At 46.2% G+C, this 25,217-nt stretch overlaps 2 protein-coding genes across 5 annotated transcripts in view; both read right to left on the reverse strand.

The window, feature by feature from the left end:
- CNPY3 (canopy FGF signaling regulator 3) lies at positions 1-6,090 on the reverse strand. Of its 3 annotated transcripts, XM_021300574.2 has the most exons (7): positions 5,922-6,090; positions 5,460-5,771; positions 1,717-1,840; positions 1,442-1,538; positions 905-1,027; positions 607-724; positions 1-490 (listed from the first exon to the last, which is right to left on the reverse strand). In XM_021300574.2, the coding sequence occupies exons 1-7, from the start codon at positions 5,980-5,982 to the stop codon at positions 282-284; spliced, it is 1,044 nt and encodes a 347-aa protein (XP_021156249.1). In that variant the 5' UTR covers positions 5,983-6,090; the 3' UTR covers positions 1-281. The 3 variants fall into 3 exon arrangements, with proteins under 3 accessions (XP_021156249.1, XP_064915106.1, XP_064915105.1); XM_065059034.1 differs by lacking the exon at positions 5,460-5,771 and having other exon boundaries at positions 5,922-6,064; XM_065059033.1 differs by lacking the exons at positions 5,460-5,771; positions 5,922-6,090 and adding an exon at positions 3,995-4,182.
- The window catches only part of POLR1B (RNA polymerase I subunit B), a 25,866-nt gene continuing 3,148 nt past the window's right edge, over positions 2,500-25,217 (reverse strand). The window contains exons 3-17 of one of the 2 annotated variants that reach the window (XM_065059025.1): positions 24,080-24,226; positions 22,964-23,096; positions 21,811-21,947; positions 19,833-20,056; positions 17,392-17,563; positions 15,569-15,740; positions 14,808-15,089; positions 13,789-13,922; positions 13,187-13,357; positions 12,435-12,591; positions 10,667-10,863; positions 10,034-10,287; positions 5,922-8,167; positions 3,995-4,827; positions 2,500-3,296 (exon numbers count right to left, since the gene is read on the reverse strand). In XM_065059025.1, the coding sequence (XP_064915097.1) occupies positions 7,285-8,167; positions 10,034-10,287; positions 10,667-10,863; positions 12,435-12,591; positions 13,187-13,357; positions 13,789-13,922; positions 14,808-15,089; positions 15,569-15,740; positions 17,392-17,563; positions 19,833-20,056; positions 21,811-21,947; positions 22,964-23,096; positions 24,080-24,226 (3,063 nt within the window). In that variant the 3' untranslated portion in view covers positions 2,500-3,296; positions 3,995-4,827; positions 5,922-7,284. The remainder of the gene's footprint in view (positions 3,297-3,994; positions 4,828-5,921; positions 8,168-10,033; positions 10,288-10,666; positions 10,864-12,434; positions 12,592-13,186; positions 13,358-13,788; positions 13,923-14,807; positions 15,090-15,568; positions 15,741-17,391; positions 17,564-19,832; positions 20,057-21,810; positions 21,948-22,963; positions 23,097-24,079; positions 24,227-25,217) is intronic. The other variant, XM_065059026.1, reaches the window with a different exon arrangement.

A 25,217-nucleotide genomic window follows, 5' to 3' on the forward strand; every position in this document is an offset into this window, starting at 1 on the left:
TTCTGGGGAAAACGTCTTTATTTACAGTCTTGTCAGGGTATGGGCAGCAAGGGCAGGACGAAGAGCTGGCAGCGGGGCAGCACCCGCGGCCTCCTGGAGCTGTTGGGTCCGCAGTTCCGTGCCACCTCTGCTTGCAAGATCGCTGGCAAGTCTGAGCTGGCTGCTCTGGCCTCCCCAGGGTCGCTCATGCCGTGACACAAGTCCCTTTTCCTTTGGTACCTGCAAGACATGGCAGGGTGAGAACCCCCAAGTGGGTGGCCCCAGAGGCTGCGGCTGCATGCCTACAGCTCATCGAACGGGCTGTGGGTGAGCGGAGCCTCCTCCTGGATCCCACTCTCCTCCAGGGCCTCATCTACAGCTGGGAGGGCAGCAGCTCCCTTGCTCTCATTCTTCTCTCCCTTCTTCTTCTTCCTGTTCTTTTTCTTGCTCTGCTTCTCTTTCACGCTTGCCAAATCACCCTTCTTGCCAGTCCACTTCTCTGCCAGGCAGCCTAGAGAGAAAGGTAGAGGAGGCCCTGAGGGAGAAGCAGTGCTCTTGGTGCCCTGGCAGGGCTCCCTCACCCACCCCAGCTTGCCTGTGCTGCCCCTGGCTGTAGCCAGGACTTACTTGTGTCCTTCCCTTTTAGCACATGGTTAGCACAGAGAAACTGGGAGAGATCTTCTGTCTGGTGGTGCCTGTACCAGTCTTCGATCACATCTTCATACTCTTCCACCAGCACATCACACTAGCATAGAGCGGATAGCCCAGCTCCAGCTGCATGCTGCCAGGGCATGACCAAGAACAGGGCAGCAGGATCTGCTGACATGCCTGTTCCTGGCAGTGCACCTCCAGACCCTCTCCCCACTGTGCTCCAGCCCACAAGGCCACAGCCACTGCCAAGTGCCAGTCCCACCAGGCCAAGTACCTGCTTTTTGAGGTCAGCCACCTCAGCAGAGGTTTCGTTCCACAGCTCATAGGGGATGTCCATCACCACCTTGACTCCCTTGTGCACCAGGTTGTGCAGGGTCTCGAATGTCTCTGACATGCCCTGGGGAAGCAGTGCTGTCTGCTGAAACGGTGCTCTTCCTGCTGGGCTCCTGCTCTCCCCTCCCAACACTGGCCCCACAACCCTGCCCAGGCATGCAGGTACATGCAAGCCACCAAAATCAGGGTTCCTGGGGCATCAATGTTACTAGGAAGGAGTTCAAGTGGCAGAGAGTGCCTCTCTGCAAACCTGCTCTCAAAAACATGAGGAAGATGTGTGCCAGGCATCCATCTGTGCAGGCAAGGGCAGGGGCCTGCCCACCCCCAAGGATGGTGCCACACACCTGACTTGGGGCAGCACGCCTTGCAGGCTGGGCACTAGCAGGGGGTGGGAAGAATGAACCCCAGTTCAGTGCCCTGGTAGTGCAGGGGTGAGTGAGGGATGCCTAGAAGCAGGGGATTGGAGGACAGCCTTCACCTTTGCAAATCTGTTACTGCCACTCCGCTCCTTGTGCAGGTTGTAATCCAAAAGCCGCTTGCAGATATTCTCCGTCACCTCGATTAATCGTATGTCCCTACACAGAGAGGAGGGAGGGCTCAGGTTCAGCACTGCCACCCAAGAACAGCCAGGGCACAGAGTGAGGCCTCAGCCCAGCTGCCACCATGTTGGAGTGCTCTGCAGTTCCCAGGCTCCCCCAAACAGAAGGAGCACACCCCGGCTGCCCTGGTCACCCCACAAGCCCTCTCACTTACGACTGCGTGTACTTGATGGCAGAGCCCTTCCCGTCCAGGAAGCCGTACTTGGTGTCAATCACCTCCTTGGTCTTGCTGGTCTCCTCAAAAGCAGATTTCAGCTCCACTGCCACATACTTGCACACTGCAGTAAAGAAAGCAGAGACAGGTGAGGGGGTTTTTCCGCTCTGATGGGAAGCATGATACAGCACTGGGGGACTGGAAGGCAGCACAAACAAACACAGGGATTTGGGCATGCTAGAGCTGCTGTGAGCAGAAAACAGAAACCTTGGCCATTCAAATAACCAGGAATGGCTCAACTGTTTCCACTAGAGATGCCTTGATGCAGGAACACCTAAATCAATGCTTAGGTGTCTGTATGTGCATGCAGCCAGCTGCTATGGTACAGCTAGGGAGGCAGATGGCGCCAGTTCTGCCTGCACGTTTCCCCACAGCACCACTTCACAGCCACTGAAACCTCTGCCTCTGCACTACCAGCTACTCAGTTCCTCCTGGAAGAGGATGGGGTCTTTTTGTAATACAGGTCACAGCTCCTCCTCATGACACCAGCATATCCCACCCGGTAACTATTCTTCCAGTGCTCTAGAGATATGGAGGCTGTGTTGGAGATGGAGCAGCTGGGTGGTGGGAAAAGATGCTGGCTATGGACTGTGCCACCGCATGAGGGGCTCTCAGCTCCAGGAACACTGTGTGGGGCACTGCCTGCAGCAGAGATGACAGTACCAACAGCTTTAGAACAGAACAGGTTTTCTTTTATAGAAATAAAAAAACCCATACAGAAACAAAAGTAAATAAATCTTTATTTCTTCTGTAACAGTCTTACACAGCTATAAAAACATAGAGCAGAAGAGAAATATCTCAGGGACTAAATATGTGGAAATATGGAAGGATGGAAGCCAGGCGTGATGTGGTCCTTCCTCCCAAAAAGCCACGGTCCTGAGAGGCTGGTGGACTTTGTCCTGTGCTGCAGGCTCCTGTTTGCCACCTCTTCTTCAAGCCCTGCTTTGGGAGAAGGTCCCAGCCCCAGCAGGAATGGTTGGACAGTGATGAGCCACCACATCTTCTCCCACACAATGACATGAGCAGAGATGTACCACAGGCAGGAGAAGAGCGAGGTGGCTTCTCTAGGGCTGGCGTGCACATTCCAAGGAGCCTGTGCACACATCCTGCACTTTCCTTCCTCTGCTGGCACCAGGGGCTTGAGGTGACTGCAGCTACTTCTCAGGTGGGACAAGTGCTTCTTCCTGCAGCCCCTCTGGATTCGGGCCTTGAGGACTTCCCTCTCCACACAACACCTGCTGCAGCATCCCCCACACGTGCCAGGTGCACTTACTGCCGGGTCCAGTTATCCAGATGCTGTCCATGGCTATCACTGCATGCTGACACAGGTTCCAAGCCTGGGCACGAGGAGCAGCATGTGGTCAGTGCTCACTATGATGCTTCTCTGAGGTTATACAGGTGCCACAGCACAGCTTGGACATCAGTGTCTCCAGAGCTGCTTCCCTGGCAGGAAAAGCTTTGCAGAGAGGTCTGGAGTTTCAGTTCATCCTTTTCTCTTTGCTGTCAAGCTCCACATGTCCCTGCACAGCAAAGATAGAGGAAACTACAGCAGACAGCAAAGGTGTATCATGACCAGCCCTGGACTGCCTGTGAAGCCTGTGATTGCTTGTTAATCAAAGGGCTGCTCAGGGAGGAAGCATCACTGAGGCTGAACTGTGAGTGGCAGAGATGACCAACCCCAGCAATGAACCACCAGGCGATTAGTGCCTACTGGAGACAGCAGTGACTGCCAGAGCACCCCTAAACCTTTCACCTACGGAAGGACGGAAGGCGGCCGCAAACAGGGACACACCGGGGAGGCTCCGCTCCACTACAGGCACACAGCAAAGCGCCCCTGTGGGGCTGTGAGGTCAGGCAGCAGCAGGCAGAGGGGCAGCCCACAGGGGCACAGTCATGCTCCACCAGAGGGTGTTTGAGCACTGGAACAGGCTCCTCTGGGAGGCACCACGGCCCCAAGCTTGACAGTGTTCAAGAAGAGACTAGACGACACTCTCAGACACGTGGTGTGAACTGTGTGGTTGTCCTATGCAGGAACAGGAGTTGGACTCGATGATCCTTGTGGGTCCCTTCCAACTCAGGACATTCTGTGTTTCTATGTCTCGGGCTGCGGCCGCAGCCTCCGCACCAGTAACCCCCCGGCTCGAGCAGCCAGGAGGCGACGGCCATCACCGCAGCTTCGCCCGGGAATTCGGGCCCACCCACTCCCGGCCTCACTCACCCTCGCACTTGCTGGGCAGCCGCACCCAGTCCGAGTCGTCGTCTCCCGCCATCGCCGCCGCCGCCGCCGCCGCCAGCACCAACAGCGCTACCGACGCCATGGCTCCACTTCCGCCCCGCGCTTCCAGGAGCGCCCCCCCCCCCCGGGTAACCATAGCAACCACGCAGCGCCGGCTAATCCCCGCGGCGCGCGCGGCTCGCCCAGCCAATCCCCGCCTGCCCGCCGCTAGCCAACCCGAGCGGTCCTGCCCGGCTGCCGTACAATCACCTCCGGGTCGTCTCAATAAGCCCCCACGTGACAGCGGCGGTCTCACACGTGGCCCCGGTGCTGAGGCGGGGGCGCGCTGTGCGTGTCCCCGCCCCCCGACGTCCCTTCCGCGACCACCGACCGCCCAGGGAGCCTTCCAGGGCCCCTCCCTGCTCTGGAGATCTGGGGCCCTGCCCTTACCCCCCAGATAATTCGGGGTCTCCTCCCTACTCCTGGATAACTTGGGGTCTTTTCCCACCCCTCAGATAATTCCTCGTCCCTTCCACCCACAAAACATGGCAGCCCCTCTGTCTTCCCCACCCACACGGGGTTCCCCCCTGCATTCCCAAATAACACTGAGTCTCTCTCTCCATCCTGTGTTTGGGGGTCTCTTCTTCCCCACCTTCAGAGTATTTCAGGTGCCCTCTGCACTCCCAGGGCAAACCAGGACTTACCCCTTGGGGCTGTGCCTGCGCCTCAGCTCTGGGCAAGGAGGATGGCGGTGAGCAGAGCATCATAAAGTGCAGCCTTCAGAAGCACCACCCGCATGGCCACGAGCAGAGCTGCTGAGGCACGGGCTGGTGGCACTGCAACAGAGGGGACAGGGTGATGCCTGCCACAGGCACCCTGCTGCTCCCACGTCCCTTCCAGGCGGGCCACGTTGAGGGGACTGTCCCCAAGACTTCAGGCCCAACAGGATCCCTGGGTCCCATTGTGGGTGTCTGTCAACCTCACACGTCCCCAGACACCTCATGTCACCCTCAATGCTATCCCTGAGAGCAGGCCGGCTCTGACCCACCTTCCCCATCCTCCCTGCAGAGACAGATCTTCATCCCCTCGACACTGTGAAGACACATGCCAACCACGATACAGCCCCAGCAGGGGCCCTACCAGGAGCCCAGCACAGTTTGCTCCCTGGCAAATAATATTCCCAGCACAGCAGGGCCCAGAGACTCACCAGCCACACTGCTGGGACACAGCTCTGCTGCCTCCTCATTGCCTGTGGGATGAAAGAGCAGCTGGGGAGGCAGCAGCAGCCCGGTGCCAGGTGTATGGCAGGGCCAGCCACAAACCCCTTCCTGTGCCTGCTGGTTGAGGCAGCAACATTGACTCACAGGGCTTCACACCTGCTCCCCGCTGGCTCCAGAGCCCCCACAACCTCAAGGGCCATGAGGCTGGGCAGGAGCAGGCAAGGCAGTGGGTGGCAGTGAGTCCATACCCATTATGTGGATGGGGCTGGAGCTGTGGGCTGGGGAGGTCCTGTTGGGCCCCACATGGCAGGCGAGGTTCCCTTCAGCCAGGGGCTCATCGGGGAGGAGAGAGATAGTGCAGACGGTGCCACCATCTTCCTGGGATGTCCCATAGGCAAAGGACTGCAGGGCGCTGCCGTTCCCATCGGAGATCCAGACAGCATGGCTGGAGCTGGGGGCCAGGTCCCTCACCACACAGACCACCAGCTGCCGGAGCTGCCCAGCCACCACCATGCTCAGTGGTGGGGCCAGGGTGGGCAGTGGCCCAGCAGGCCTGCTAGCTGGGGAAGGGGGACAGGGGGATTAGAGGCACTGTGTCCCCTGGATATTGCACCCACCACAGCTGCCAGTTCAGCCTTTGCACCCAGGCTGGATGGCACCCAGCCCTCCCGCACCTCGGGGCTGTCCCTGTCCCTCCCGGGGGTACTCACAGGGCAGAAACAGGAGTGCAGCAGCAGCCAGCAGCAGCCAGGGAACCTCCGTGTCAGCCATAGCTCCTGGAGCTGCTGAGGGCTCAGCCCCCAACTGCCGCCGCCAGCTGCGTCGCCCAGCACCTAGTGTCACAGCGGGGCGGTCCCGGGGGCTGAGAGGACGGGCCTGGTACCGGCGGTGTCTCTGGTGTCCCCCGCCTCCCCCTCCCGCAGCTGTGGGACCGTCTGTCTCCCCTCCAATGGTACGGCCCGTCCCGCTCCGCCTTCCTGGTGCTCCCGCCCCGGCCGCGCCATGGAGCCGGCACCGGCCCCGCCGCCACCCGCTCCTTCCTTCGCCGAAGTGCTGCGGCTGGTGCGGAGCGGACGAAAACCGCCGGACGTGCGGCACCCCTTCGCGTCGCCCACGGGGGCCAGCCCCACCGCCTCCCGCCAAGCCCTGGGAGAGCTGCCCCGGCCAGCCCTTGCCAGAGTACCCCCGCGCCCAGCACGGCTCTGGAGACAGGTAATGTAGAAACGTACAAAAGAACTCTTAACAGGAAGCATAAAGCTGCTGCTTGGCCGGGCCACCGCGGGGGCCCGCGGGAGGGGACGAGCATCCACCGCGGGCGGTTCCGCTGCAGGGAACCAGGTGTTTGCAGAGCGACCAGGACACGGCGAGCTCCGCACCACGACGTCCGCACTTTACGGCGCTGCAGGAAGCTGAGCGCAGGGCGGGATCAGTGCTGGAACGCCCGCTGGTTGCTGCTGCTTCAGGCAAACGCACCAAAAAAACCCCACCGCTGTGGGATGAACACCAGGCGCTCCCAGGACAGGCGTGGCTCAGTCCCCTTATTCTCTTGCAATTAGAACGTTGTTGTGCCTCCTTCTTCATAAGTTTCAAAGAATATGTATTGAAATAAAACAAAGGTGTCCAATCACTTTAACATGTACCCATCATTAAGGCATATGTTTTGCAAGGATTTTTCTTGCAAAAAGAATTTTTTTTGGTCATTTCCAGCATTCACTTCATGCTGTTTTATGACCTCTTCATCTTTGCAGCCACAGCCAGCACTTGGAGAAGGAAGAACCCCCACTGCTCTCAACCCTGCAGCCCCATGGGAGCAGTGATATTGCTTGATTTCCATACACCACATCTCAATAGCTAGCGATCCTTTAGGAAGTGCAAACAAACTTCAACACTGCCGCATTTCCTCACCATACAGCTTGGCGACCGTCCTGTCTCAATACGAACATCAAATTAATCTTGCAAACTTTTGAAGAAGCTGAGAACTGACTTAATGCTTGAAACCTGCTGGGGGCAAAGGCAGAACCGACATGTGCTTCCTCCCTCCCAGCAGCAGCATCGCCATGCCTGAGGACAGAGCTACTCCAGGTTCAACTTTGTTTTTATGTTCATGGCTGCCAGCTCTGCCACAAAGTAACGGAAGACATGTGGCACAGGGACAACCTCGATCTTGTCCACTTCACTGCAGACAGAGCAGGAGTATCTCCTGTTGCTTGCCACAGCGGAGGAGTGCAGTGGTTTCTCCAGCACAGGAGATGTCATGCTGCCACAGCTCATGCAGACATAAGCTATGGAGCCATCAGAGCAATTGAACAGGCGGTCTTGCAGCAAGAAAGACGTGCCATGAGCCAGCAAAGCGTCACGCTCCATCTCACCGAAGCGAATCCCACCTTCCACGTTCCTCCCCTTGACAGGCTGGTTGGTGACAGAGTCTCGAGGCCCTGTTGTCCTCACCTGGAACTTGTCTGAGACCATGTGGCGCAAGCGCTGATAATACACCACTCCCACAAAGATCTCTGCCTCCAGCTCCAGGCCGCTGATGCCACTGTACATCTTTTCTGTCCCAAAGAAGTTATAACCTGCGCTCACCAAAGTCTCACCGAAGTATTTCAAAGCGGAGTTCTTCTCCGTGAAGGTGAAGGGAGTGGCGTCATAGGAGACACCATGCAGCGCTGCTGACTTCCCCGCCATGCTCTCAATTAACATCCCGATGGTCATACGGGAGGGAAAGCCATGAGGGTTGAAGAGTATGTCTGGAACCATCCCATTCTCTGTGAATGGCATATCCTCAACTGGCCAGAGCTGGCTTAGGATGCCTTTCTGTCCATGACGGCTGGCAAATTTGTCTCCAACAGTTGGATTTCGGGGAACCCTCACAGTGATGCAAGCCTTCTTGAATTTCCCAGTGCCACGGTCATTGCTGCATAACCTGATGTTGTCAACAATACCAACTTCCTTATTCCTGTGTAAGTGGAAAAACAATCACAGCAAAGGCATTAGGTGTGCTAATGATTTTTAGCTAGGTAAGGGAAACAAAGGAAAAAACCAAACCACTTCATAAGTCTCATAAAATGCCTTGGGACAGCTGGGGAACAATACTGTTCTTGGAACAATATCATTCAGTAGTGAGGGAAATCAGACTGCTTATGAATTAGGGCAAGGAAGCATTAAAATGGCATCACACAAGTGCCATTCATTTACTTTTTCTAATACTAGAAGCACAGCTACAGCTTTCAGGTGATTAAGTAATGTGCCACCCATGGTTTAAAATAAAGATAATTTAAACCTGGTTCATCTATATCACACTTTATCTGACAAACTGTATCCCAGTGCCATTTGTTTTAAGGTAGCAGTCTTTCTGGCTGCCCCCAAAAATTCACACCATCTTGGTGGGACACCAAAATAAAGAATTAGGTTTAGTGCAAAGCAGAGAGGAAAGCTCAGAGCAGAAAGGGAAGGCACAGTGTGTGCCAAGAGAGAGAAAACTGTGCTTCATAAGCCTCTTCCAAGCTTGTTCAAACTTTGAAGTCAAAGCTTCCATCCTCCCGGCTCTTCCAAGCCATGCATAAGCTCTAGCAGTGCATGCAGGATTTAGGACAGTAGGCAGAATTCCCTCAGAAGGGTCCTGGGTCTCTGGGGCAAACAGGGCAGGAGCCAACACTGAGAGCTGGGAACCTCATTGTTCTGTAGGAAACTAAATAATTACCTGATTTGGACCAAGAATGAACAAAAGCTGAATGGGAGAGAGGTAAAATGTCTACTTGGATAAGGAACCTAAACGAAGGCCAGGCTGGCATGAGAGAGCTGGGGAGCAGGAGCACTGGGTGAGAGGGTCAGAGAGGGCTCCACGACTGCAAGGACAAGGGTGATCTGACAGATCCTCACTACCACATGCCACATCTCTTAGCCCTGCTCCACAAACAGGATGACTAATTCTATGAGTCCACAGCAGTCTCCCAGTGCACCTAAGGCACCATCTGTTATAGAGTTATAAAAAATAGCTTCCTCAGTAATGCTGGTTACTGTTACCCAAGTGCTTCACAAACCCCAATGTGAATAGCTACACAGGACTATACTCGCCATGTCAATGATGTAGAGAGACACAGGTAAGGCCTGAAGTTGTACAGACAACTGGAAGTGCAGGAGTCATATAAATGTTATCAGGTTTTGTCAATGTTTTTGCTTCCCTTTCATGAAATAATTAAGAGGATTTTAATGGAAGCCTCAGCAAGCCTCTTCTTTTTCAACTGAAGTTCAAAAATCTTACAAAACTTATCCTCGAAATATGCCAGTGGGACAGAGGGGTGTAGTTGACACATTTTTATATTCTAGCAGTTTGGAAGCTACAATGCTAACAAAAATGCACTTTGAATCCCTAATCCTGTAACAATTTTGCTTGCAAGGTTTTCTGGCAAGTGTCTGGGACCACACACTTTGTTATGGTTTCTTCAGGATTTTTAGACAGAACACGTTATGCAAATCAATTAACAAAAAACTACAGAAAACATGGGCAGTGGATGGGCAGAAGAACAGTTCTTGGGAGACAGCAAAACACTTCTGCAAGCTCTTTCTTTTTACTGGCCTGAGATTCTCCTCCTGGGGTAAGTCTGGCTTTGCAGCATACACTGGCTTTGAGAAAAAATGTGATATGTGCATGGGAGTCACCTACAATGTGAACTTCATGCTCTCTCTGTCAAGACATGGACACTATCACAGGAGGAGAAAAGAGAACACCTTGAGGAAAAGACACTGCAGCTCCTCAAGGCTAACTGATCTCAGAGTGCTCACCACTGGGTGTGTGGAGACAGGAGGGACAAGCCGAACTTACGGATAGTAGACAGTGAAGGTTTCCCCTGTGTTGAGGTTCATAAAGCTGTAGAAGGGGTCCCCAGGCTGTAGCATAGAGCCAACAAAAGGCAGTCCATCAGCATCCAACTTTGCTGTAATATTCAGATCACCAGGCCTGATGCCAAATACCAAATTGTCGCCTGCCCTGCTGGCTTTAAGGGAAAGGTCAATGCTCTCCATCTTGATAACACTTCCATAGGCAAACCCTCTCTGCCAGGAAGATTTGTTGACAATCTATAAAGAATAAATGAAGGCCTGTTAAAGACTTGCCAATAACTTCAACAAAGAAAGCACTTCCATTCCAATCTGATTCTTAACTTCTAACATTGCCTTCCTAAATGAAGCTTCCCACCATTCTAAAAAGTCCAAACCTCCTGCAACCCCCGTGTTTTTGAATGCTGAAAGCCCGCTGCTTTGTGCAAGGGAGCTCAGCTTTATGCTCAGTACCTCCAGAGTTATGCTCAGTTTCTCCAGCATTACCTGTGGTAACAACATGTAACTGCTGTACCCCTATATCTGCCCTAGCAGAGTCTGTGGACTAGCAGAAGCAGAAAATAGGCTCTTCTCAGCAAGGTACCACCCTTCTTCTCAGTTCCTCCTTTTGGTGGCTTACCATTGCATCTTCCATGTCATAGCCACTGTAGGAGATGACAGCCACAATCGAATTGGTGCCAACTGGATAGCTGTCCATACCATAATAGTCATACATGCTGGGTCGCACCAGAGGGCTCTGGGGAGTATGAAGGTGGTACAGCTTGTTATCTGAGCGATCCTTGTAGTTATAAACTGGGAATCCCATGGTTTGCTTTCCTATAAAGAAAAAAAGTTGGATTTATTCAGGATCAATTCAAAGTTAATCTGTGTTTCATCCTCATTTATCTTGTTAAGAAGAAAGCTGGAAATACTTAGAATTTAGTGAGATTATCAATCTTAAAACCCTTGAAATTTAATAATTCTACAAAAGTTTCTGTGAACCACAACACTCAATTCCTTTCATAGTACTTCATAAGGACTGTTTGTAATTTTGTGTCTTTTCTGCAATTTCAAGCTATCCAATAAGGCTGGTATAGTGTGTTTTGGGTTTTTTTTATTCTGTTTTGGTTTCTTTGTTTGTTTTTTTCTTTCCCTAGAATTTCCCAGAGTGAGGCCAAAAAGCGTTTGCTTCTGCAATCTAAATATATCGGCAAGACGAACAAGTTTTGAACATAGTCACATTTGTACTTTCAGAAACGTATGAAAAAGTGGTAGCATTTTAAGGTCATCTTTCTGATGAAAACTGATTGTCACAAATACAGGGTGTTTCAAAAAGATGGACCGAATTTCAAAGAAATTGAAATTAGGTCCATCTTTTTGAAACACCCCGTATAATATACTAGTGATGGTATTGAGGTAAAGAGACTTGCTCTCTTCAAGTTCCTACTCACACACTTTCTCTTAGCCTGTTTTTATTCAATATAAAGTTCTTGCAGATCACTTACACCTCAGCTGATTGAAACCTCATGTACATACTCCATTCCAACTTCTTTCAGATAACTAACTAAATAAATAGCTTTAAATCTTTGTTAAATAGTTGTCATTAAAAAAAGCCAAAACTGCTGTCACAGTGCTGTATTACTATCTTGCAACAGGTGCTTAGCAAGTGTCCTCTCAACAGCTGTAGTGTTAAGACAGCAGTCACTCACTGAAAACAGATGGCAAAGAAACCTCACACTAACTACTGCAGAGCATCTCCCATAGCTACGAGTCAGAAGCAGGTTAACCTTTGTCTGTTGTGGGGATGAGGGCATTGTTGGAAGCACAGCTGTCAGAGACTAACATCACAAACAGCTGGTGCAGCACACTTTGGCAGGTTCATGCTGAGTGGTCATTTCAGGCACCACCTCTTACTCCAGTGAGGCCACATTAATGAATACCTGCAAGCACCAAATTGGACAATTCTCGTTTGCTCCCCTCTTTTAAAGGGAAGGAAGCAAAACAAGCCACCTCTGGTGTCTTCTTATCCATTTCAGTTTTAGCTGTGGTGGTTGTCTGTACCTTAGTGTATTAGCAGACAAGAAAAATAACAGACAGCTGTTAAACTACTTATCACAATCACAGACCAACTGCAAGGAAAGCAAGTCTGGAAATACAAAACTGCAGTAACACGTCCTCCTTCCTGTCTCCCATTTTATTTTTGATAAATGATCAAAAGCAAGTGCTTTTTGGCCTCACTATGGGAAATTCTGGGGAGGAAAAAAACAAAGAATGGCTGTTAATCAACCTCAATGTTGAAACAATGTCTGGGAAGAGCTCTTACTTGGGATTGTGGGAATACACACTGGAATACACAAGTGAGAGATTTTTTCCCCCTCCCTTGCAGTATTAGGTACTATAGCACTTACCCATCTGGCACTGGTACATGTTTCGTGGACTTTGGTTGTGGTCAGAGAAAGGGATGAGGTTTGCCACCACACTGAGAATGCTGTGAGGGAAGAGCTCCTGGTGAGTGGTCATTTCAGGCACCACCTCTGACTCCAGTGAGGCCACATTCATGAACACCTGCAAGCATCAAATTGGACAATTCTCATTTGCTTCCTTCTTTGAAAGGGAAGGAAGCAAAACAAGCCACCTCTGGTGTCTTCTTATCCATTTCAGTTTTAGCTGTGGTGATTGTACCTTAGTGTTTTAGCAGACAAGAAAAATAACAGACAGCTGTTAAACTACGTATCACAATCACAGACCAACTGCAAGGAAAGCAAGTCTGGAAATACAAAACTGCAGTAACACGTCCTCCTTCCTGTCTCCCATTTAAATTTTTCTAAATGGTCAAGTTCCCTGGGAATCCACTTCTTTGCTGCCCATGAGCAATCTGGAGAACTCAATGGAACATGAGACAGTACACACAGGACTTGCCTCAAAAGCCTCACTAAGTTAATACTGAGAGCAGATTTCAATATCTCAAAAAGATCCCTATAATCCATTTACCACAAAAACAAGTAGAAAGTCCTTTTGCCACTTATTCTAGCCCTTCAACACAAGTCACCCCTATGTCCTATCCTCAGATCCTTTCACAAATATTTTCCAAAGCACTGTTTTTGATGCTGGGTACCTCTGTAATAGTCAGCACTTTATAAAGGAAAGATGCAAACCCCACCTGTTCCAGTGTACCAATCCATTCTTTCCTTCCATAGAACAGGTTTCTGACAGGCCGCACCATTCGGCAAGGGGTAGTAAAAATGAACAACCCAGGATACAGGCTGGGTTTTCCTGTCATTGGGATAAGGACAACTTCTGCCCGTGCAGGAAACCTCTTCTCTTGTGTTATCTGTTTGTGCAAAGAAATATCAATTTAAAAACACAAACCAACACTGGTTTAGTTAAGATGCATCCAACAGTGTAGACAACGAAAATGCCAACCACATGTGTACTTACTAATACAAAATGGTGGAGAATATATTTTTAAAATACTTCTAGAAAAATCTCAACCAGGTAAAGGACAGAATATGGCTATCTCATCTTTTTCAAGAAAAAAAAGTTATTTGAACAATGATGACTTCATAAACCAACAGACCCAATATACGGATATAAACAAGAAAAAACAGAAAAGCGTACTCTAATACTAATGTACAGCCACAGACAATTTACTGGGTCAGATTAAAAAAAATAAATTGAAGTTTAAGAAAGATCAAAACATGCATGTTTTTGACCACTGCATATTGAGGATGTTTAGCTAAGAAGCATTTTAAACAAGGCAACCTTGAAACGGCGGAGGGTTTCTGCAATCTCAGGAGCCAGGTCCCACTCTACCCAGCCCACCACGGAGCCATCCAACAGAACTCTGTAACACTCGGCGTAAGGCTTGCTTGGAGTCACATTAATGGGAGTGACACCTGTGAGAAGAGGGAGTTGGTTGAAGGAACAGTCAAAAAAGCATACAAAACACATCAGTTATTTCTGCAGAAAGCCTCAATCCACAACAAAAAGCTTTCTAAGACATCAAAATTCAGGCCTACAGGGCAAAAGTGTAGATTACTTAATGGAAAATATAAAACCTGCACAACTAAGAATGCCATTCCCCTCCCCATTTTTCACATTGAAATACGGATTCCCACTTTTATCATCAGGAGGATGGAGCCAGGCTCTTCTCAGTGACAACCAATGATAAGACAAGGGGCAATAGGTACAAACTGGAACACAGGAGGTTCCACTTAAATATGAGAAGAAACTCCTTCACGGTGAGGGTGACAGAGCACTGGAACAGGCTACCCAGGGGGTTGTGGAGTCATTCAAGACCCGCCTGGACACATTCCTGTGTAACCTGATCAGGTGTTTCTGCTCTGGCAGGGGGACTGGACTAGATGATCTCCAGAGATCCCTTCCAATCCCTAACATTCTGTGATTATTGTTGTAATCGCAAGTGAGCTACAGTTTCATTGAAGTCACCAGCAGCATTAGAAGATCACTGCTTGGTCCAGTTTCTTAGAGCCTGCCTGTACTGTGCAATTTCTTTTGCTTAACTGAACATCTTCACTCTAGAGCACACAGCCTAAAGACATTTACATGCAACTTCACACTCTCCAAAATGTTGACAAGCCTGTATAAGCAATGTGCTGCTTAACACTATGCAGAAGCACAGTAAGTACAAGTTTAACTCGATTTTACCTTCTCAACAGTGTACAGTGATGTTATCTGGAGAACCTTTCTCAGATATAGGTTTGCAGGGCAGAAAGGTAAAAGGAATTGCTTTATTAAGTTAAATAGCCAATAAAACATACCTAAGGAACATAATAAAGGTGGAATGTCTGTCATGGGCACCATCTCTGTCACTATTTCACACACAGCTGTCATGTGGTTCATCAGACCACAGGGTTCTCCATCTGGGGTGTCCACAGGGCACAGGAATCCCCAGGATTCAGGTAGCAGTTTGCGGACAGTTGTTGTTCTCATCTGGGAAAATGCTGCTCCTCTATGTATGCAGCGAAAGTGGGAAAGGTAGCGAATGAAATTCAGCTTGTCTCCCACCACACACAGACCACTGTCCTGTAACATGCCCAGGCCTTGGGAACAAAATGGAGATTTATGTCAGGATGTTGTCCAGCTTTAACAAATAAAGGATGATGTTACAAAGCAGCTTCTTATTTTTTCCACTGACAGTCCCTAAAGATGCTCACATAGGATCCCAGTAACAGAAGGCAAATGTGCTGTTGTGTGTGCACAGGCAACTTGGTGATCTCTAAGATGCATAGACACTTTAAATTCCAAAATATTGCTTGAAATCAAACTCCTTTTAGAAACACATGAAAGTCATTCTCAGTGAAGTGACTTGGGGATTTGCAGCTGGTACTTTTTACTGAAATTCTGTGACTTTTTCCTCAACTATCCTTTTCCTCAAACCACTTTCATTAATTCAATTACAGTGTACACTGCCTGCATACAAGCAGTTGTTTTCAGCTAAGAGCTAAGTTTTATGTTACTTCTGATTCTGTTTAGCAGGAAAAAAAAAAAAAAAAAAGGCTTCTTGAGCCTGAAGATTTACCGGTTTTAGATCGCAGGTTACCAGTTGCAAGAAGATATTCAAATGGCTTGGTAAGGTCTGTTGCCAGGCTGAATGCCTTCACCAAGTCGTCTGCATTTATGCTGACATCTGCCTTTTCTGCTCTTTTCTCCAAAACGAACTTAACAGATTGCAACCAGCTTTCAAGCCTCTCCTACGGTTTAAAAGCAAGAGATTTAAATTTAAAACAGGAAAATAGGGCCTCAAATTAGAAATTCACATCAGTTGCATGTACTACAGAAATCCTCTGAAATCAGCAGGATAAACAGCTTTTAGTTAACTGACAGTTTTCCAGCCATATTTCCCACACTGACTTCATTTTATCAAAACACTGACAGTATCACATCAACACAGACCTGCAAGGAAAATACCGATTCAACAGCTTAGTAATCACTTCCACCCAGACTGGTGAGGAGTCTGGCAAATGAAGTACAACAGAACTTCATAAAGAACAAACAAAACCCAAAACTGAAATTGTACCTATAATCTGACCACAAGAATAACTCCACTGATTAGCCTACTAAAAACAGTGGCAAAGTAAAGCCACATTATGAAGTTAAGTTTAGATAGCAAAACTTGAAGGCCATGGACACACGTTATTTAAATGTTGCTGAGACAATCTGAGATAGCGGACTGAATTTTCATTATAACTAATTTTATCACTGCCCTGATCTTAAGATACTTCATACACACAAAAAAAAAGGACATAAGATACCCAACAACACTTTGAACTCTTAGTAAAAATCCACTGTGTGCAGCCACACTGTGTCTACTGTATACTCTAGTCTACTTGGGATCTTTGCATTCAGAAAAAGGCACTATTAACTCACTTCCCTGGTGATCTGACAGGGACAGGCAGGAAATCAACCTCTTATGGTGCCTGGTGGCAGTTCCACATAGCACTAAAATGCTTCACAGAACTCACTTTTTATTTTACTGTATTTATAAATGTACTGAAACCACTCAAGTAGTAGAAAGGTTTTAGTAGTCTTTCAACAAAACAATGCTATAGAAAATTTTGTCTAAAATGGAAAAGAAAGGTTAAAAATAGTTATCCAATAACTCAGGGCAGTATCTTTACTTGGAGATAGGAACTACTATTCCACAATGATTTTAATGGGATAGTCAAGATTCTGAACAGGAATAATTTCCTCCCAGAATCCTAAAATGAGGAATCCCTATAAATAAATTGAATTCATATTGAATTTGAATAGATTAGGGAACTGCATTATTTTCCTCACCAGTAATAAATTAACTGCTTAAGTCAGAAGCATGCTATAAACTTCCTGATCCATAAAGGAATTTAAAGATGAGAGAGTGATGACAACATCATGAATCTTCACTTTTGGAAGATGGAGAGGGCAGTTGTTTTCTTGTACACTTGTCATGTGAAACAGCAGCAACATCACAAGGCAGATGTTTACCACTCCTGTATCAATTGATCCAACAGAAGAATGCTGCTTCAAATTCCTCTTCAAACACCAGAAGGATCAGTATTCCTACTTCCTCAGATTCCCACCCTCATTGTGGCACTTCCATTTTCTCTGGATGCCTATGAAATGCTCTATTCCAGGTTTTGTACAGGCTTTTCTGCAACGTATTTAGTACACTATACTGAGATAGCCAAGCCTTCCTCAACTACACTGCCTGGTTACACTACATCCAGCATTCTCTCAGCCTTCATAGCATATCCAAGCTCACCACTCCTCAGCCTGGCTCCTAATTTTCTTTCATCCCCATGGTCACTGTGGGGTCTTGACTGGATGACCCCTATACTCACGAGCTTAAACTCCTTAAGACTTTACCTTTAAGAACATAAGGAAAAGCTGTCCTGGGGTAAGCACTTCTTGATTCATCAGGCTGTCTGGATTATCCTCCATGCACTCCCCTTTGGCAAAAGCATACAGCTTGCGGGTCATCATACAGAGCAGGTAGAACTTCTCAGTTCTGTTTGTCAGGTGGATGCAGATACACTTGCTGAAGGAAGAGAAAGAAGGTGGACAAATAACACCATCTTTTCATGCTAGCTGTTCTTGAAGTTTCTCCCAAATAATCACGAACCAATTTTTTTGGTTAAAAAGCCTGACAAGGCACAAGCTTTTCCAGCGGTCTTTAGTATTACATGATAATTCTAACAAATAATAATAAAAAAACCCCAGAGACTGATCTGAAAAAACAATCAACTCGTCGTCTTAAGGGGCTGGTTTTGTAAAGGACTGTGGTGGTTTAACCCCAGCCAGCAATTCAGCACCACAGAGCTGCTCACTCAGCCCCCCTGGTGGGATCGGGGAGAGAACTGGAAGGCTAAAAGTGAGAAAACTTGTGGGCTGAGATAAAGACATGGTAAAGCAAAAGCTGTGGACACAAGCAAAGCAAAACAAGGAATTCATTCACGGTTTCCCATGGACAGGCAGGTGTTCAGCCATCTCCAGGAAAGCACGGTTCTAACACACACAATTGTTACTTGGGAAGACAAACACCATCAATCCAGACATCCCCTCCTTCCTCCTTCTTCCACAAGCTTTAAAAGCTCAGCATGATGTCATATGGTCTCAAATATCCCTTTGGTCAGTTGGGGTCAGCTGTCCTGGCTGTGTCTCCTCCCAGCTCCTTGTACACCCACAGCCCATTCACTGGTGGGGTGGTGTGAGGAGCAGAAAAGTCCTTGACTCTGTGTGAACCCTGCTCAGCAATAAAAAAACATCCCTGTATTATCAACACTGTTTTCAGCACAAATTCAAAACAGCCCCATACCAGCTACTATGAAGAAAATTAACACTACCCCAGCCAAACCAGTACAAGGATACACCTGGTTGATTAGATTAAGGTGAAAACTTTGAAAGATTGATTTTACACACTCCCATGTTAGATGTCTCTATAAGTATACAGTTTAGGTAAACAGATATTTGAGTCAGGACCAGTCAACAGATGAGCTTTGCATGTTATTTTACAGTAGCTATGACTCCAATCATATACACACACATATCCACATACATGCACCTCACCCAAAATCTGAGCTGCAAGCTAGCAGCAAACCATGAAACACTTGTGTTAACACTCTCAGTGTCCTGCCACAGAAAGTCTAAATCTCCACTGCTACCAACACATATGTGGAAAACTGTGGGCTGAACAACAGTCTAGCACAATAAAAAGGAAAGCTACACCTAATTTCCACTAAAGCTGATCAACTGCTTTCCAAGAGACTTGAGATCCCTTAGTTTCCAAGACAGAAGCACAAACATCTCCATCAGCACTCAAGGGTATTTCCAGCTTCCAACTTCTGCTCTACATCGCACTCTACTGAAGCTTCACAACTTCACTGCAAAGCAAGACAAAACTCCGAAGGCAAGTTCTGTCCAGAAAAATAACAGTTCCAGCACTCTTACATACAGAGTATGTCCCAATTAATGTTTTCAGTGTTCCTCCTCTTCTGTCTCCTCAGTTGAGGAAAATAAGGTGTACAGAACATAGCAGAGGAAACCGACCAAACTGCCCACCAGAATATTTAGAAATAAGCAAATCAGAGTAATTCCAACTTGAAATTATCCATTCATACTTCTCAGTACAAAGCTCTGTGCGTGGACTTTCAAGTGCCCCTCTGAGGCACCCACCTTTATGTTTCCAGCCAGACCACCCCCTATTTACAAGTACTCAAGGACTTGGGCATCCCAAAGGATCCTTTTCATGTTCTAAGAAAACCTCTCAAATAGCAAACACATATTTTACCAGCAAAAGAAATTATTCAGATAGATGCTGTCACACCGACAGTCTCAAAGCCAGCTCTTAAAAACATCTAGTTTCTACCATTTTAAAAGATAAATGTAATTCCCATCATAGTTGCCAACAACTGTGTGGAACTGATGAAGTTCCACAAACGGCAGTATTTCTGCTCAACAAATAAAACCTTGAGCAGTCACAGACCTAGCTTTAACCTTCTCTTCCTTAATCTTTAATATTTAGCAAATATGTCATAAAATCACATCTAAATAACAACTAATACCCTCTCCTGAAACCATTTTGGGGATACTTCTGTCAATCCATTAAAATACATATTCCTCAACACCACAAATACTGATTATCATAATATCCTAGGGTCCCATCAAAAATTAGACACTGGCTATCTTTTCATAAGTGCATGTGAAAACCATAACAAAGTGTGATGTAATGTGGTGAGTACTCTTAATTCTGCCTATAATTCCAACACAATTACACTGAATCACACACTCCTACACGTATGCATACATACTTCAAAATGAAATCTGCAGCCTGTTCATCACTGTACCACTCAGGAAGGTTAAGTTTTATTCTGAAGCTCTTTCCCAGGTATTCGAGGACATTTTCCTGTGTCAAACAGCCTGCATCCACTACCGCTCTCATCATCTCAGTAACGCAGTTCATGTAAAAGGTATCACCTTCCTTTCCTTTGACCAACTCTTCAACAATCTGGTAGTCTGGGAAATTCACTAATGCCTGAAATACAGAAGTGTATGAGATCAGAAAAACAAGGTCATAGTAATATCTGTCCATAATATACATCAAAATATCTAGGGAACTCCGGTGATTCAGGTTTTCGGTGCTCTGGAAATAACCTTCCACCATGCAAACTGAAAAATACTGTGGGGTTGAGGTGTTCAGAGAGTAACACAGGGGATGTTTATACCCTGATGATGATCACAAGTACTACCAATCCAATGAAACTCTTGGAAAAAAACAAACTTACACCCTCTAAACTAATAGGCTTCTCTTGTTTAGGTATTTACTAATTTAGGATTTACTAATATATTTACAGAATGAGCTCACTTAGAAACATGAATTTAATTCACCATTGTCTCAAGCTGCTCATGCAAACCAAAAGGCAATCTAGCCTTTTGATGAAAGCTATTAGAACAAATTCACTTTAGCTTCAGCGCTTCATATACTAAAGCTCACACTTGAATCCAATATTCTTAACTCTTGGTGTTATAATGGTTTTCTAGCTGTTTAAGTCAGGGTTAAGCAAATATGTTGTCCACCAATTACTTCTGTATTTACTGACAAATGTGCCTCATCTTTAAGTGAATTATTTGTTCATCACATTTAAGTAGGCTCCAAAAAGTTCAGGAAAAATTGAAAGCTGCATGAAAAAGATGCTAAGGAAGATTTATTTATGGGAGGCAATGTAGTGCTTGGTAATCATGATATATACAATTTGGAAGGAGCCAGCACATGTCCTGCCCCTTGTCCGACAGAGGAGAGCACTGGGATGATTACACAGCAAGAAGAAACCAGAATTACAGCCAGAACAGAAGCCTGATTGATGCAAGAGGGGATGTAAAACCACAGAGAGTGACTACTTATGGAAGAATTTGAACTTCATGCAACTCAGCCTGCTTATCCTGAGATCTAATGAGCTACCAGAAAGTCATATTAAACAAACAGGTAATCAGCTGCTTTTGCTAACTGCTTTTGTGGAAACTGTTGAAGAAAAAAGTCACACTGTGCAACAGCAATGTGAATACAGCAGGCTGAAAGAAGAAGATACAAATTTACTGAGGCTGATATATATCATGTTTCCACCATGTAGTGTCATGGGCCTCCAACCTGCTCCAACACTTAGCTGCTGCAGGTAAAATACACGGCTGAAGTACCCAGGCTCTGCTACTGGAGAAAGCGTGATTTTAGAGGAGAATTTTAAGTCTTGGCTCAGGTAAAACTTTAGCCTGCTATCCAAAGTTTACGACCATCAAATGTGCTCACATAGATCCTTCCAGATCTTCATTGCTTCCCGTTCCAATCAGAAACAACATTTTATTTTTCTCCTTCAAAAAAAAAAAAGCCAGTTCACTGGTTTACTTTCAGATAGGACAACCTGATGTTAACAATTAATGTTGTTTACTCACTGAACACTCAAGTATCATTCTATTTTAAAAAGATTCATGACATCTTTCATATTAGGTGACAAACTTTTACAGCCTCTGAGAGCTATACATCCAGAGCATTCAATAGCAAAACCAATGAAACCATTGAGTAACTCTCCCCACCTCTCTTGACCCTGCACACACGTCCTCTGCTGCAGTGAAGTGCTACATTACAGGCAAAGGCTTGGTTTGGACTACAGTTCTTCAGCCAGTATAAGAATGACTGAAAATATGGAATAAGCTTCCTTTCATGACTTAAATAATAAAAATGCTTAGCAAAACTTCTCTAATTATTTCGTTCAGAAAGCATGAGCATAAGTTGTTTACCTTCAGAGCAAATCCCAAGGGAAGGAAGAATAACTCTTTCTGAAAAATGAAGTTCACCATGACACAACCATTTTCCAGGTAGTGAAGGTTCATGTTTATTGCAGTGTGCTCATCCTTAATGCAGTGCATCACTACTCCTGCAAAAATTAAGACAAGCAAAGACCAACATGAGCTCTACAAAACCAACTGGGTGCATTGCTGTAATGTGTCCAAGCAGGTCTGAGAGAATTCACGGGAGAAACTTCAGTATTTCCTGTCTCAACACGAAGCATATCACTAGTTTCTGCATCAATCTCCCACTTGAAATAAGTACACCAGCTTAATGCATTTCTTAGTGGACAATTGTCTCAGCACACTTGCTGAGAGGCTTGGAAGATGCATACAGTTTTTAAGAAAGGAAAGCCCCAAACTTTAAGTATCCTGTCTGTAACCTTAGGTTGTAAGATACAGCAACACACAAGTACTCTTCCTAATAGCACTCTAGGTCAAGTTTTCACATATCTGTGTTTGGGTGGTAACTGCTGAAGCAGTGTTTTCCGGTCCTGTCCTGTGCTATCCACTGCAGGTCAACGAAAAATAAAACAAATGAGACTGTTTAAACTGGCATTGCTTCTAAATTAATGTGGAATGACAGTGTGTGCTCAAGCACCACAGTCCAGTCAAATCAGCAGTTGGTAACACTGAAGTTTAAAACTGCAACTTTTCTGCTCAGTTATAAACTCATTTTACTCAGTATACATGACAAGGACAGCCAGGAATCTAGTTAATCTGCTTCATGTAAAATTCAATCTGCCAATATGAAGTATGGATAAACAAATCCAATTAAACAAGTTCAGCAGTTTACACTGACTTGTACTGAAAGTAGGGTTTTCGTTACACCTTCCACATAACATAAGGTGACATACTGCAAGGCCTGGAATACAATCTCCTCACTCACCCTGGGCAGCTCAGGCAGCTCCCACAATGCCAGCACCAGTGGGACGCTTGTACTGTTCTGGTGGTGCTGACCCTTCATTTTTATATGTAGTAAAAAATGTAAACATTATATAAGATCTACATCAAAACAAACTACCAAAAGTCAGCTATAGATGTTCACTCCTGTTTGTCCTCAAGTAGTTACTAGCAGGATGCCACAGAAAACTGTTCAGCTTACCATACTCTGTGAAACCAGGGCCTCTGTTTTTCCATTTGTGTCTCTCCATTGCAAGAGGGATATTTCGCCTGGGCATAATCAGCATCCTAACGACTTTTTCTAAGCCATTGATTATAAAGTAGCCTCCCATTTCCTGGCAGAAGAAGGGAAAAAAAATAACATGCTTAGAAATTAGTAAGCCAGCATTTTAAGTAAAATACAAAAATGCCTGTATTTTATGTTAACAAGTATTTAACGTTTTAACTATGAAACCCACAGCAAGACATATGTTTCAGCACTGCATTTGGGAAGGCTGCAGTCCTTGCCAGTGATTATTAAGTCTAAATGTAACATACAGTGCAAGGGAAGGGATGCATGTTCCACAATATAAAGAAAAAAAAAAACCAAACAACCCTTTGTGATTGACTGAATGGCTCTGAAGAGCTCTCAATAACTATTTTTTAAATAAATACTTTGAAGTTCTCATTTTGAGTTTATAAACCAGAGGGTTCTTCAGTGCAGAAAACCTCTTTCTAGTGACATACAAGCTTAACACAAATAAATTTATAGCTTCCTAAACTGTACGCCATTAGACAAAAAAGTGTTTCAACAGCAAGTGATACTATGAATGAATGTACAAGTGGGACACTAGGGAGACAGCAATAGTATGCCATTGTATATTCTTCTTTCATAGTTTGCTTACTCTGTGAGTGCAAAATACAGCACTAAATAAATCTGTATTCAAATCCCCACAGCTGACGGTACTGGGGAAAAGAGGAAAAAGCTTCAGGAGACAACCAAGAATGAAAACGCCTCTTTCAGTGCCTGTTCTCCAAACTTTTCTCTCCACAGAGGCACACTCATAGCTGCATAGTCTCAGCTGCTGGTTAGCAGTTGAGAAGTCGTATACTGGAACTGTCGGTACCGGCACCAAACAGATCCCTGTATCCAAAGATAGCTGTGACTGCAAACTTTTCAAGGTGCTGTATGGAGCCACCATAAATAGGGTACATACAGAGAAAATAACAAGTTAAACTTGAAACAAAACATAAATGCTCCAGTTCTGTAAAGACAAGCTAGCCTGAGATACTGCTCATGTAAAATGTAGATTTTCCTGACCCGCAAAATCCCTGTTACCTCTTCCTCCTCATGATGCTGTATGAGCTCTTGTGGAGAAAGATTATAGAGGTTGCACAACTTGGACTTCACCATGATTGGAATATACCCCAGAGGCTGTTTAATAGTCCCTTGGGGCACGTCATTCACCAGCCAGCTGACATCAGCCTAAATGACACAATGCAAACAGTGAGCACATTAAATTGCCCTTTTAATCTTTCCTGCTATATTAACCGTACATTTAATATAACCACAATCTGTTTAACAAAATGCTATCACTGCAAAATGCTAATAATGATAATAAAAAGCAGAACTAGTAGATACATGCATAAAGATTACTCCACAGAAAACAGTCAACGTGGGTTTACATAATAAAATCATACAAGTCTAGAACTAAGTAAAGAAGCTGCTAGTAGAGTCTACTTTGCCTTCCAGACCCTTCAACAGAGCAGCCTAAGTAAAAAAGGCAGTAAAAAATACAAGATATGAAAGGAAACCTCAGAAGTTAACAAACGGCTAAATGAAAAAGTTGAAGAAAACAGAAGCTGCTCAATGCAAGGACATTCACACTACAATCCTGCAGAGACCTTTCGAAAGACTTGTTCACTTACCACATTCACGACTGATCCAAAAAGTGAGAAGAAAGAGGGTGTGTGTGAAAGAAAATAATTTATTTACAAAACAAAATCTGGTAGTGGGTCTACAGAAGGACCCCTTGACTGTGAGAAACAAGGTGATAAAATGTGGGAGCAAACAACTGCAATTTATATGCAAAACTACTGGCTTTAAAAGAGCTGCTGCCATGCAGGAAAGAAACATGAGCATTGCAATACAAAGACATCGGTTCAACACCTGGCAACAGCTAAATGAGTAAATTGAGTCTTAGGAACTACTAGAAGAGGTATATGTTACTGTGACCTTCTAGATGCACAGTACAGCCTTACACCGAGACCTCTTCATGGTCAAGGACAAAAGAAAGAGCTTTTTCAAACACATGGCAGATGAAACTAACACTAGAGGCAATGTACGGCCACTGATGAATGAGGTGGGTGCCCTGGTGACAGAAGATACAGAGAAGGCAGAATTACTGAATGCCTTCTTTGTCTCTGTCTATACTGCCGGGGGCTGTCCTGAGGAGCCCTGTACCCCTGAGGCCCCA

The sequence above is a fragment of the Columba livia genome, chromosome 3 (assembly GCF_036013475.1).
Source record: "Columba livia isolate bColLiv1 breed racing homer chromosome 3, bColLiv1.pat.W.v2, whole genome shotgun sequence".
NCBI classification, from domain to species: domain Eukaryota; kingdom Metazoa; phylum Chordata; class Aves; order Columbiformes; family Columbidae; genus Columba; species Columba livia.

Coding starts and splice junctions, on each gene's coding strand:
- CNPY3 (XM_021300574.2), bottom strand. CDS start 5,982: ATGGCTGACACGGAGGTTCCCTGGCTGCTGCTGGCTGCTGCTGCACTC. Junction 1,539..1,716: donor GCCATCAAGTACACGCAGTC/GTAAGTGAGAGG, acceptor CTCTCTGTGTAG/GGACATACGATTAATCGAGG. Junction 1,028..1,441: donor GCAGTAACAGATTTGCAAAG/GTGAAGGCTGTC, acceptor CTGCTTCCCCAG/GGCATGTCAGAGACATTCGA.